We start from the raw sequence: 12,439 nt of genomic DNA, 5'->3' as shown, positions 1-12,439 counted from the left end.
TCGGCCGGCAGCATCGGTTTCGGGGCCATTTTAGGCCCTGCCTGGTGTGGAGCAGAGTGGCCAGCAGAGTGGCACAGGACAGGACTGACTAAAAACATAGCATTCCTAGAACTCTTTCCTATTGTTGTAGCTGTGACAATTTGGGCCGACCGCTTTAGGGACAGGGCAGTAGTATTCTGGTCGGACAACATGGCTGTGGTGGAAGCTATCAACAGGCAGGGGGCCTCCTGTGTGCATGTGCTGAGACTGCTGAAACAACTGGTGTTGGTATGCTTGAGGCTGAACTTGACTTTCAAGGCGGCACATATACCGGGAGTTGACAACAATGCTGCTGATGCTTTGTCTCGTTCCAAGTTGCAGGAATTCCGGAGGTTTCACCCGCAGGCAGAGGAGCGAATGACGGAGTTCCCACCATCACTGTGGACAATTGGTGCCCCGCATTAGCGGGGCTGGTAGGTGCTTCCATGAACGATCGCACCAAAAAATCTTACCAAAGGCATTTTAATTCCTACAGGTCTTTTGTGGAGGAGGCTGGGTTGCCTCAATTGTTTGCCCCAGATGCTATTCATGGGTACCTACAGACATTAAGGGATCAGGGCAGGGCTGTCTCTTTCGTTAAAGCTAACTTGTCAGCAATAGGCTTCTTTGCTAAACTGGCAGGAGTTCGAGACCCGGGTGGCTCTTTTTTAGTCAGAAAAGCTGTGGCGGGCTGGGCTAGACTTGAGGGACCTAGGCGGGATTCTCGTAGGCCCTTGACCATCCCGACCTTATGTGCTATGGTGGACCTTTTGCCCTTGGTCTGTGATTCCCCCTTCGAAGGCACCCTGTTGGGGGCGGCCTTCACTTTAACCTTTTATGGGGCATTCCGTCTGGGTGAAGTGGTAGGGTCCTCTAGAGTAGACCAGGAAGGGGGCCTTCAACACAGGGACATTTGCCTATCACCGAGTAGTTTGGCGGTGACTTTAAGGAGATCTAAGACCGACCAATTGGGAAAAGGGGTCACCATTCGTCTGGGTCCTGCGCCAGGGGTCTCGGCCTGTCCGGTAACCCGGATGAGAGCGTATCTGGCCCTGCGCCCAGTAGGGAGCGGGCAGGCCTTGTTTGTTCATGAGAACGGGGACTGTTTGTCCCAGTTTCAGTTTAAGGCGGTCCTGGGATTGGTGCTAGCGCGACTGGGTCTGGGAGATGCAGGATACTCTTCTCATTCATTTAGGATTGGCGCAGCTACCTTGGCCGCAGGGGCGGGCCTGCAGAGCGATGCGATTAAAAGGGTGGGGCGCTGGTCGTCCGATTGCTATCGCAGATATGTGAGGCCTGAACTGTTGTGATGATTGATCAATGATTGACTGTGACTTGTGCCTGACTTTTCCATTTCTCTTCTCTGAATTAGTATGCCCGCAAAACTGGTGTGGGTGTTGGGGCACTCGTTCGTGCGTCGCGCTACGGTGCGTTTACATCAACGGCGAGTGGTGAAACCGGCAGACTTGGGCGGGACCGAATTCCTGTGGCGAGGCATCGGGGGCATGCGAATTCGTCACCTGAGGCGGCTCGTGGAGGAGTTAAGAGATCAAGAAGGGCACAAGTCCCCAGACTGGATTATCCTTCACTTGGGGGGGAATGATATGGTTGATCGTGGTCGATTGGCAGTCAAAGAGGCGTTGCTGACAGAGTTTGCGTGGTTAGGAAAGATCTTCCCATTGGCCAGGATTGCTTGGTCAGCAATGATAACGCGCAGGACATGGGGCCCAGGAGTCCGCGCAAGGTCCTTGAACGTGTCAGTAAGGCGACTCAACGGGGAGATGGCAAGGTTGTGCTCAGTCAAGGGCCGCTTGTGTCACATTCCGCACCGGATGATCTCGGGAGAGGCTATGTACCACAACGACGGGGTGCATTTGTCGGACTTGGGCACAGACACATGGATAAAAGGACTTTGGTCATTTATACAGAGCGCAGGTGGGGAGGGTGGCAGACCTGAGGGCCTTGGCCACCCTTGTGGCGGAAGAGAGACCTGCGATCAGTGACATTGACTAACACAAGGGACTGCCTTACGGACTCCATAGGCCAGCACTGAGGGGGGAGACGGTAAGCTCTTCGCTGGGAAGATGTGACCACCGGCTGGGGAGGCTAGGGCGACAGATCACGAGCCTCCTGGGTCCCTGGGCAGTCCGGTGGTCGGGGAGTGGGCCCTGGAATTGGCGGACAAGGATCAGAGGGTGGGGCCCACTTCTCTTTGACGCAGGCGCGGTGCACCTGGCGTGGTAGGCTCAGTGCGAGATGCGAGCCAGAAGGCCCCTTGGTGCTGGGGGGCGATGAGAGAATTTGCATTTATGATTTTTGCAGTTATGAAGATGAATATTAAAAGTGTCTGTGATGATGATGATTATGCATGTTACTTTGCTTTTGTCATGTTTATGATATGTTGAAATTAAACATGGCCTTTTTATAACCCACTCAATGCTTTGAAGGATTCAATTGTGGGTTAGTGTGTCAACTAGGGGGGGCGGGGCCACGCTGGGGGGATCCGGGTCCTATGCCAAGCGCGAATATCATGAAGCGCGCCCTTAGGACCCGGGCACCCCGGGCCACGCCCCCGGTCACGTGATCTGGGGCGACCGGTCGCCCAATCGGCACTCGGTCGCCCAAGTACTTCCGGGTCAGGCACACGTATGTCCGGCTGGGGGGGCAGGGGGCGGAGACCTTTGCCCTATTTAGGGTCAGGAACCCTGGCTTCTGTCTCTCTTTGCCCTCTGCCACCCCAGCTGACGACCTCGCCGGGCGACTCCTTTTTCCACCCCCTACCTTTTTACTTGTAATTTAAATTCCCACCCACCATCCCTGTTGCTTAAGAGTTGGAGGGGGTGGTTTTTTGGCGGAAGAGAGACCTGCGATCAGTGACATTGACTAACACAAGGGACTGCCTTACGGACTCCATAGGCCAGCACTGAGGGGGGAGACGGTAAGCTCTTCGCTGGGAAGATGTGACCACCGGCTGGGGAGGCTAGGGCGACAGATCACGAGCCTCCTGGGTCCCTGGGCAGTCCGGTGGTCGGGGAGTGGGCCCTGGAATTGGCGGACAAGGATCAGAGGGTGGGGCCCACTTCTCTTTGACGCAGGCGCGGTGCACCTGGCGTGGTAGGCTCAGTGCGAGATGCGAGCCAGAAGGCCCCTTGGTGCTGGGGGGCGATGAGAGAATTTGCATTTATGATTTTTGCAGTTATGAAGATGAATATTAAAAGTGTCTGTGATGATGATGATTATGCATGTTACTTTGCTTTTGTCATGTTTATGATATGTTGAAATTAAACATGGCCTTTTTATAACCCACTCAATGCTTTGAAGGATTCAATTGTGGGTTAGTGTGTCAACTAGGGGGGGCGGGGCCACGCTGGGGGGATCCGGGTCCTATTCAAAATCCTGTCTTCAAATTGCAGTGGATTTATAATCTGTAAAAATGACAGGAGTGGTGCACTTTCTGCACCCCCTGGGCTTACCTGACCTACCTCGGATAGGTAAGGTGCCCCTCCCCCAAAGCGTTGAAACTGAATTGTCACAGGTTTGTAAACTTACGCCTCAGAGGGCAACAACGTAGCTGCACCCTTGCACCTTGAACCCTCTTCAGACACACCCCTGAATAAGACCGTTTTCCAATTTAGATCAACACGTATGCATCTATAACAGAAGCCTCCAGTGGGTAGGGCAGGGAACACACCCCTCGAACATGATTTAGAGTAGTGGTTCTTAATCCTTTGATTTATGTGAATCCCCATTTAATCATTACAGGAAACTGGGGATCATCAGTGACTCATTGGAACATAGTGAGTCATTACTGCAAACCGTGCCCCCCACTCTAAGCACTTTCGAGGATTTGAATCACAAAACAATGCACAAAAAAAGAAAAAAAATCCATCAAACAAATGCCCAAATGATAATTCACAAACAAATATAACATGTTTTTTTTTTACTTTTAATGGGTAGGATGGAGCTCTTCTAAATTCAATTGAGGCACTCATTGTCCATACTATATTCTGGTTGTTGCAGTTGCCATGCTCCCACAAATTAATCTGAGGATACCAACTTAATTTTTAACCTTTAATTTCAACTTCCAATGCATTTAAAGAACGTCGAAAATGTTTACATTTTACATGTTTTTTTTATTTATATACACTTTATCAATCTGTTAATTAGGGCTCCTGTTTTTATGGTATTTATTTTTTAAACATTTTCGTCTGTTTTTATCCATTTTTATTTTTTAGCCATTTTATTGGTATTTATCCATATTTATGTTATGCTGTTAAAATTAAAGGAGTCGTGAAGTGGCAATTTCCCACATTTATTTAACTGATAAATATGCACCCATACTTTGATGCCAGTCACGTTTTAGCAAATTAAGCAGGGAAATATAGCAATACACTACTCTGACAGGTAAAATTTTGCATTATATACAAATATATGTTGCATATGGCTGTATGTAAGGGAATCGCATCCTGTTTTTAAATCCCCATGGTCTCTTTCTGCTTAGCAGTTGGTCTGGGATTACATGAAGGACAACAAGGATCGTCACTCATAAGAAGCACACTTTTCTGTATTTTTCTGCTTTTAAAAATAAATACAACCAGGAAATAGATTGGTTTCTGTCTGAATTTATCTGCAAAAATCAGTAAAAATGGAAAACTGGAAGCCTTACTGTTAATATTATTTAATTATCTAAGCAGTCGCAGACCTTCGGAGTAGGCTTTGCGGACCCCCAGAGGTCCCTGGACCACAGGTTAAGAGCCACTGATCGAGCACTTAGCAGCGCTCCCCCTCCTGAACATCACAGGAGGCAGCACCGCTGAGTTGCAGACCCTTGGAGTGGCAGATAGCCAAGCCAACATCAGAGTTCCAGACTCCATCAGCCACACAATGTAACTGACAGCACGAAGCCCCATGCAGCAAAGCCACCTGTGAAGCAGGCCACAGTGCTGTCAGTCACACTGCGCGTGTGTGCGCGCATGCTCTGGGCTGAGAAGAAACAGCAAAGTAGCTCAAGTGTAGATGTGAAAATGTGCAAACATGATGAAAATATTCAGATGACCATGTCTGGTGTTGTAATTATTGTAACTGTTATAATCAGATTACTATGCCTAATGTAGTAACCTTTATAATCAGATGGTCATGTCTGATGTAGTAACTACTGTAACAATTATGTTGTTTAGCAGCTCGGAGAGGTTTTCACTGATCAGAAGTAGGTCTCACTACAGAAGAGGTTGGAGACTCCACCTCTATAATGTATGCATCTTGAACCCCGTACATTAACCGTCAATTCAGCTTTGTGAATCAAATTTATGGTATACATCTGTAAATTAAGGCTTTCCATAACCTCCTTAGTGTATATTAATATATTGGCGTGCATACTAATAAAATACAAGGAGCTACCTCTTGTGATAATGGTGACAAAAATAAGACACATGACTACAAAAAAGAGCTATACATCGGGATATCAAACATGGCACAGTGAACACCCCTTGAGGAACACTTTACAGTCGGTGTTAGGAATCATGCCGTTAGCCTCTGCTCTTTGCTTGAGAATGTCCTTGAGGTGGGATAGAGTTGTGATGGTAACAGCACATGCCGAGAACCCCTCGGGACCCCCACTCCAGACACAATAATAGAAAGCATGCTCCTGATCTATCCCTGTTTGACATGTACTTGTGGTGCAGTGGTAAGGGCCATCCATTGTCATATCAGATTAGATCCGACTGTTAGTGGAAAAAGCACCACTTGGATTTGCGTCCCTTGTAATACTGCTGCCTATCACTTTAATGAAATATAGCATTTGTGCTTTTGGACGCATTTTCCTGTAGACTGTAGCTGGTAGTAACCAATATAAGCAAAACGGTGAATAATACAATATTAACGTGCATGACTGGTGAACAATATTTGTACATATTGCTTTTTTTCACCAAGGTGTAATCTAGAGACAGTAACCTGCCCGTTCAAATGAGAAGAATTTTTTCGCACTTGTGTCTCCATCATTACCCAGTCTGAAAATCTAGTGGGTTCAATTAAAGCAAAGTCTGTAAGTCCCAGAATGCACACAATACTGACCCTTTATTCAGAGAGCAAACGTGTGAGTTGTGGGAAGAGTGGAGCTCTGGTGGTTGCAGAGCACTCTTATGGGCACAATTACAGGTGCAGTAGTAAGACAGTATGCTCCTGAGTGTAATTATGACCACTCCAGGGCAAACATTTACACGCCAGGCTCTGCTGTACTGGTAAGAGTGGAGATATGATTGGTGCAAGACACACCTGGGGGAAAACATGACTCAAACTATATTACAGTAACTTCTATTGGCACACACTATTGGCATAGTAATAAATAGTATACTCATGAGTTCTGGAAAGATGGATTCAAGATTCATTTACAATCATAGTATTGGTAAGCTTGCGAGTTCTGGTAAGCATGAGGAAGTGGTCATTGCAGGAAACTCCTAGCGGCACATGCTACAGGCACAGTATGAAACACTGTGCTGTTGGGTTTTAGTAAGAACATAGTTGTGATGGTTGCATGTCGCTCCTAGGCACACAATACAGAACAGTGTTTAGACAGCAGGTTCATGAGGTCTTGTAAGACTATAGTTCTGGTGACTAGTTCTGGTGACTACAGGGCACTTACAGTGGCAGTGGGCACACAGTACAAGCTCGGCATCACATTTTAATGGCAGCAGGACACTCACTGGGCCCAGAGTACAATCTCAGTACTGAACTCAATGCTCTTGGTGGCACCGGGATTCTCATGGGGCACATAGTACAAGCTCAGAATTGAACCCCTTATTCTTGTATTTAGAAAGGAGCGGGTGGCGATGGCATCAGGGCCCTCAGAGTGGCACAGAATACAAGCTCAGTATGAAACAGTGATCTTGTATTTTGGAAGAAGTGGGTTGTGATGGTAGCAAGACACTATGGCACAGGGCAGAAGCTCCACACTGAACACAGTGATCTTGTATTTGGGAAGTGGGTTGTGATGGCAACAGGGCACTCACAGTGGGCAGTGCACAAGCTCAGTATTGAACCCATAGCTCCTTGCATTTTGGAAGGAGTGGGTTGAGCTGGCATCTGTGCACTCACAGTGGCACAGAGTATACAAGCTCAGTATTGAACACCTTGCATTTTGGAAGGAGTGGGTTGTGCTGGCATCAGGACACTCAATGTGGCACAGAGTATGAGCTCAGTGTTGAACCCCTTGCCCTTGTATTTTGGAATAAGCCTGTTAATGATGGCATCTGGACACTCACAGTGGCTATTGAACACATTGGTCTTTATTTTGGAAGGAGCCTGTTAATGATGGCATCTGGGCACTCACAGGGACACACGGTACATCAGACATGTAAGGTTCGTCCTACCTGCTTGAACTGCTCCTCGTAGGTCCACTCGTGGTGCCCCTGCGCCCCCGGGGGAGAGTGCGAGTGTCCGGGCATGGGTGTGCCGGGGGTGCGTGGGGCCCCCTGGGGAGAGTCCGAAGGCTGGGCCCTGGGGGGCGGCAGGTACCGGGGCGGCGTGGGCTCCTCGGCCCCGGGCTCCTCTTCCTCGTCCTCCTCGTCGTCGTAGTCCTCCTCTTCCTCGGGGGCCGGGGAGGCCTGCCGGGCGGGCGGCACGATGAGGCCGGGCCTGCGGGGAGGCCCCGCGGCCTGGTAGTGGCGCAGCGCCAGGGCCTGCTGCTGCTGCTGCTGGAGCCGGGCCTCGAGTAGGCCTCGCAGCTCCCGCTCGCGCCGCTCCCGCTCCAGCCGCGCCGCCTGCTGCCGCTGCAGCGTCTCCATCACCGCCTCCAGCTTCAGGCCGCCTCCCAGCACGTTCACCCCCACGCCGGGGCCGGGGGCCGACGAGCCCCCGCCGGGGGCGGCCGACACCAGCAGCGGGCCGCGGGACGAGAAGGAGCCCTGTGAGGAGAGAGAGGGAGAGGGTTACTGGAGGGCCTGGCGCAGAGTCAACACTGAGAGGGCCACAGGAGGACCACAGAGGCGGGGGAGAGGGGGCCACAGACCCGGGGGAGAGGGGACGAGTGACCAGGGAAGGGGAGAGGCCCTGTCACCGTTACTGAGCCGCGGGGGAGGGTTACCGGAGGGCCACGCGCAGAGTCAACACTGAGAGGGCCCCAGCGCCAGGGGAGAGGGGACGAGTGACCGGGGAGGGGGAGAGGGCCAGGGAAGAGTCACAGTCAACGTTTCAGAGCCCCGGGGAGGGTTACCGGATGGCCTAGTTCAGAGTTACTGACAGGGTCACTGGAGGGCCTAGCGTAGAGTCTCTGAGAGGGTCAACGGTGGGCCTGGCGTAGAGTCTCTGAGAGGGTCAACGGTGGGCCTAGCGTAGAGTCACTGAGAGGGTCAACGGTGGGCCTGGCGTAGAGTCACTGAGAGGGTCAACGCTGGGCCTGGCGTAGAGTCTCTGAGAGGGTCAACGGTGGGCCTGGCGTAGAGTCACTGAGAGGGTCACCGGAGGGCCTGGCGTAGAGTCACTGAGAGGGTCACCGGAGGGCCTGGCATAGTGTCACTGAGAGGGTCAACGGTGGGCCTGGCGTAGAGTCACTGAGAGGGTCAACGGTGGGCCTGGCGTAGAGTCACTGAGAGGGTCACCGGAGGGCCTGGCGTAGAGTCTCTGAGAGGGTCAACGGTGGGCCTGGAGTAGGGTCACTGAGAGGGTCAACGGTGGGCCTGGCGTAGAGTCACTGACAGGGCCACAGAGCCCTGGAAGAGAGGACGAGTGACCGGGGAGAGGGAGAGGCCCTGTCAGCTTTACTGAGTCGCAGGGATAGGGGCGGGGGGTTGGGGTTTGGGGGTTACCGGAGTGCCTAGAGCAGAGTAACTGACTGGGTCACCGGAGGGCCTGGCATAGAGTCACTGACAGGGTTCCAGGAGGGTGTGGTGCAGAGTCACTGAAAGGGTCTCCGGAGAGCCTGACGTAGAGTCACTGAAAGGGTCTCCAGAGAGCCTGGCGTAGAGTCACTGACAGGGTCACTGGAGGGCCTGGCGTAGAGTCACTGACAATGTCACTGGAGTGTCACTGGAGAGCTTGGCGTAGAGTCACTGACAGGGTCACAGAACCATGAGAGGGGTTAGGACCTGGGGAGAGGCACTGTCAACGGTACTGGGCCACAGAAGAGGGTTGACAGAGGGCCTGGTTTGGAGTTACTGACAGGTTCACCGGAGAGCCTGGCGTAGAGTCACTGACAGGTTCACCGGAGGGCCTGGCGTAGAGTCACCGTCAGGGTTACAGAGGGTACAAGTGGCCAGTGAAGGGGAGAAATACTGTCAGAGTTACTGATCAACGGGAGAGAGTCACCGGACGCCCTAATGCAGAGTTACTGACAGGGTTACCGGAGGGCCTGGCGTAGAGTCACTGACAATGTCACTGGAGGGCCTGGCGTAGAGTCACTCACAGGGTCTCCGGAGGGCCTGACGTAGACTCACTGATAAGGTCACAGAACCATGAGAGAGGTTAGGACCTGGGGAGAGGCACTGTCACCGTTACTGAGCCACGGAGGAGGTTTACCAGAGGGCCTGGTGCAGAGTTATTGACAGGTTCACCGGAGAGCCTGGTGTAGAGTCACCGACAGGGTTACAGAGGGTACCAGTGGCCAGTGAAGGGGATTATGCCAGGGGAGAGACACTGTTAGAGTTACTGATCAATGGGAGAGGGTCACCGGATGCCCTAATGCAGAGTTCCTGATAGGGTTACCGGAGGGCCTGGCGTAGAGTCACTGACAGGGTTACAGAGGGTACTTGTAACCAGGGAAGGGGAAAGGACCAGTGAACAGGCACTGTCAATGTTACTGAGCCCCAGGGGAAGGTTACAGGAGGGCCTGGTGTAGATTTACTGGCAGGGTTACCTAAGGGCCTGGTGCAGGGATCCTGACAGGGTTACCGGGGGGCCTAGAGAAGAGTTACTGATAGGGTTACTGGAGGCCCTGCCATAGTCACTGACAGGGTTACAGAACCATGAGAGGGTATTCGTGATCGGGGAAGGGATAGGACCAGTGGAGAAGCACTGTCATCGTTACTGAGCCACGGGAGAGGGTTGCCAGAGAGCCTAGCCCAGAGTTACTTATGGGCCGACAATAGAGTTACTGACAGGGTAAGAACCAATAGAGAGGGTACTAGTGACTGGGAAAGGCGATTAGTGACAGGACAGGGAGAAGATGTCAACTTTGCTGAGTCGCGGGACAGAGTTGCCGGAGGGTCTGGTGCAGAGTTACTGATAGGGTTACCAAAGGGCCTGTTGCAGAGATACTGACAGGGTTACTGGAGGGCCAGGTGCAGACTTACTGACAGCATTACAGAAGAGCGTGAAGCATAGTTACTTACAGGGTTACAGAACCACTAGGGGAGAGGCACTGTCAACGTTACTGAGCAACAGAAAAGGATTATCATAGGGCCTAGTGCAGAGTAACTGACAGGATTCCCAGGGGAAAGAGGGGGGGGGGGCTAAAGCAGAGTTACTGACAGGGACCTTAGGGCCTAGTGTAGAGTTACTGACACTGTTACTGAAAGGCGTAGTACATAGTTATTGGCAAGCTTACTGGAGGGCCTAGACCAATACTTGGGATGGGGTACCTGACAGAGCCTCAAAAAGAGGACAGGGATGATTGACTAATAGGGTTACTGAGCCAGAGGGACTGAGTTAAGGGGGGGGGGCTCTGATGGAGGGTCACTAGCAGGTTTTTAGAACCATGGGTGATGGGAAAGGATGTGGAGTGAGTGGGAGGAGGATTATTGAGACAGGCTTCAGTGATTCACCCATGGGCCACTGAGCTAGGAAGTAGTTTATCACAGGGCCCGGTGGAGAGTCGCTGGCGTGGAGAGGCCAGTACTCCTCTAGGATTACTGAGAGTACCAAAAGAGAACCAATAGAGCACACAAAAGGGTTACCCTAGGGCCTGGTGGAGAACCATAAAAAAGGTAAGGAGTCATGGAAGAGGATAACTGATGAGGAAGAGTGTTTTACTGCGAGGACACTGGGGCGATTCACTGGTGGGGTTACTGAGTCAGGCAGAGGGTTACAGGAGGGCCTGCTAGAAATTCACTTACAGGATAACATAAGGATGCCTGACAGACTGAGGTAGAGAGACAGAGGGCTTGCTTGAGACCACCTGACAGGTTTACCTTGCCATGGGAGTGGGTACCTGTTCGGGATGAGGGGCAGAGGATTACTGAGAGACCCAGGAGTAAGCATTGGAGGGTTTATAGAGTCACGCAACTGGATTCGTTGAGGGCCTGATGGAGGTGCCATAGGACCCGGATCCCCCAGGGATTCATAGGGTACCTTATGCAGGTATATATGTAGGTGGTGAGGGGTCCTGCCACACCTAGGCAGTGGCGTCACTAGGGGGGTGCGGGGGGTGCGGACCGCACCGGGTGACACCCTCCCATGGGGTGACACCATCTGAATACGCTGTGTATGTAACACAGCTCTGCAGCCTCGCCTCTGCTGTGTGTATGTTACATGCGTTGTAATGGTTTTTGCGTTGTAAAATTTTCGTTGTAATGGTAGTGCATTGTAAAAGTTGCGTTATAAAGGTAACATACCGTTTAAACTTATCCTCAGTGTCGTGCGCACGTTTCAAAGCACATTTCATGTGTTTATTTGACTCTCTCATACACGCATACTCACAACACAATATAGTCTTGCTTGTGAACTCTAATTATATAAACCGACAAGAAGGAAGAGTGTGCGGCGGCGGCGGTTTCCGGTGATATGGATGGAAGAAGTCACTTTTTCAAGTGAAGGCCAGTAAGAGTCAGCCTTTTGTTTTTTTCAGATCGGTAAGTTATGTAACCTGTCATTAAGAATTACAGCACTTGGAAACGGTAGAAAAAGTTTCTTTTTTTTGTGCGAAAAAAGAGATGGTATATGCCATATACTGTAAAGAAAGCATCATATAATAATAGTGTCTAACCGTACTGTTTTGCTCACTAAGAAAGTTGAACATTGCAGAGAAGTTTTGCTTTTCTTCGTTTTTAATTTTATTTTCAGGAAGAATCGAAATACATTAAGGCGACTTTATTTCAGTGACTTTGAGAAAAGGCGAGAACTGTGAGGGAGAAACCATGGGGGGGTGAAGGCGATGAGGAAAGGGGTAAAAGAGCAGCAGGCGGAGGAGGGAGTGCAGGCGGAGGGGGGAGTGCAGGCGGAGGGGGAGGGATGGTACAGGCAGAGATGGAGAGGTTGCAGGCGGAGGGGAGATGGTACAGGCAGAGGGGAGATGGTGCAGGCGGAGGGGAGATGGTGCAGGCGGAGGGGAGATGGTGCAGGCGGAGGGGAGATGGTGCAGGTGGAGGGGAGATGGTGCAGGCGGAGGGGAGATGGTGCAGGCGGAGATGGAGATGGTGCAGGCGGAGATGGAGATGGTGCAGGCAGAGGGGAGATGGTGCAGGCAGCGGGGAGATGGTGCAGACAGAGGGGAGAT

General features: G+C 51.6%; 1 protein-coding gene across 1 annotated transcript in view; it reads right to left on the bottom strand.

Moving 5' to 3' along the window:
* Positions 1-12,439, bottom strand: part of ARID3C (AT-rich interaction domain 3C) — a 493,073-nt gene that overhangs the window by 468,164 nt on the left and 12,470 nt on the right. Inside the window, exon 2 of the mRNA XM_078674696.1 lies at positions 7,383-7,916. Coding sequence (XP_078530822.1) covers positions 7,383-7,916 — 534 coding nt within the window. The remainder of the gene's footprint in view (positions 1-7,382; positions 7,917-12,439) is intronic.

This window comes from Lissotriton helveticus, chromosome 2_1 (assembly GCF_964261635.1).
Source record: "Lissotriton helveticus chromosome 2_1, aLisHel1.1, whole genome shotgun sequence".
Lineage (NCBI taxonomy): Eukaryota > Metazoa > Chordata > Amphibia > Caudata > Salamandridae > Lissotriton > Lissotriton helveticus.
Note: the sequence above shows the minus strand (reverse complement) of the source record. Positions and strands in the feature narration are given on the sequence as shown.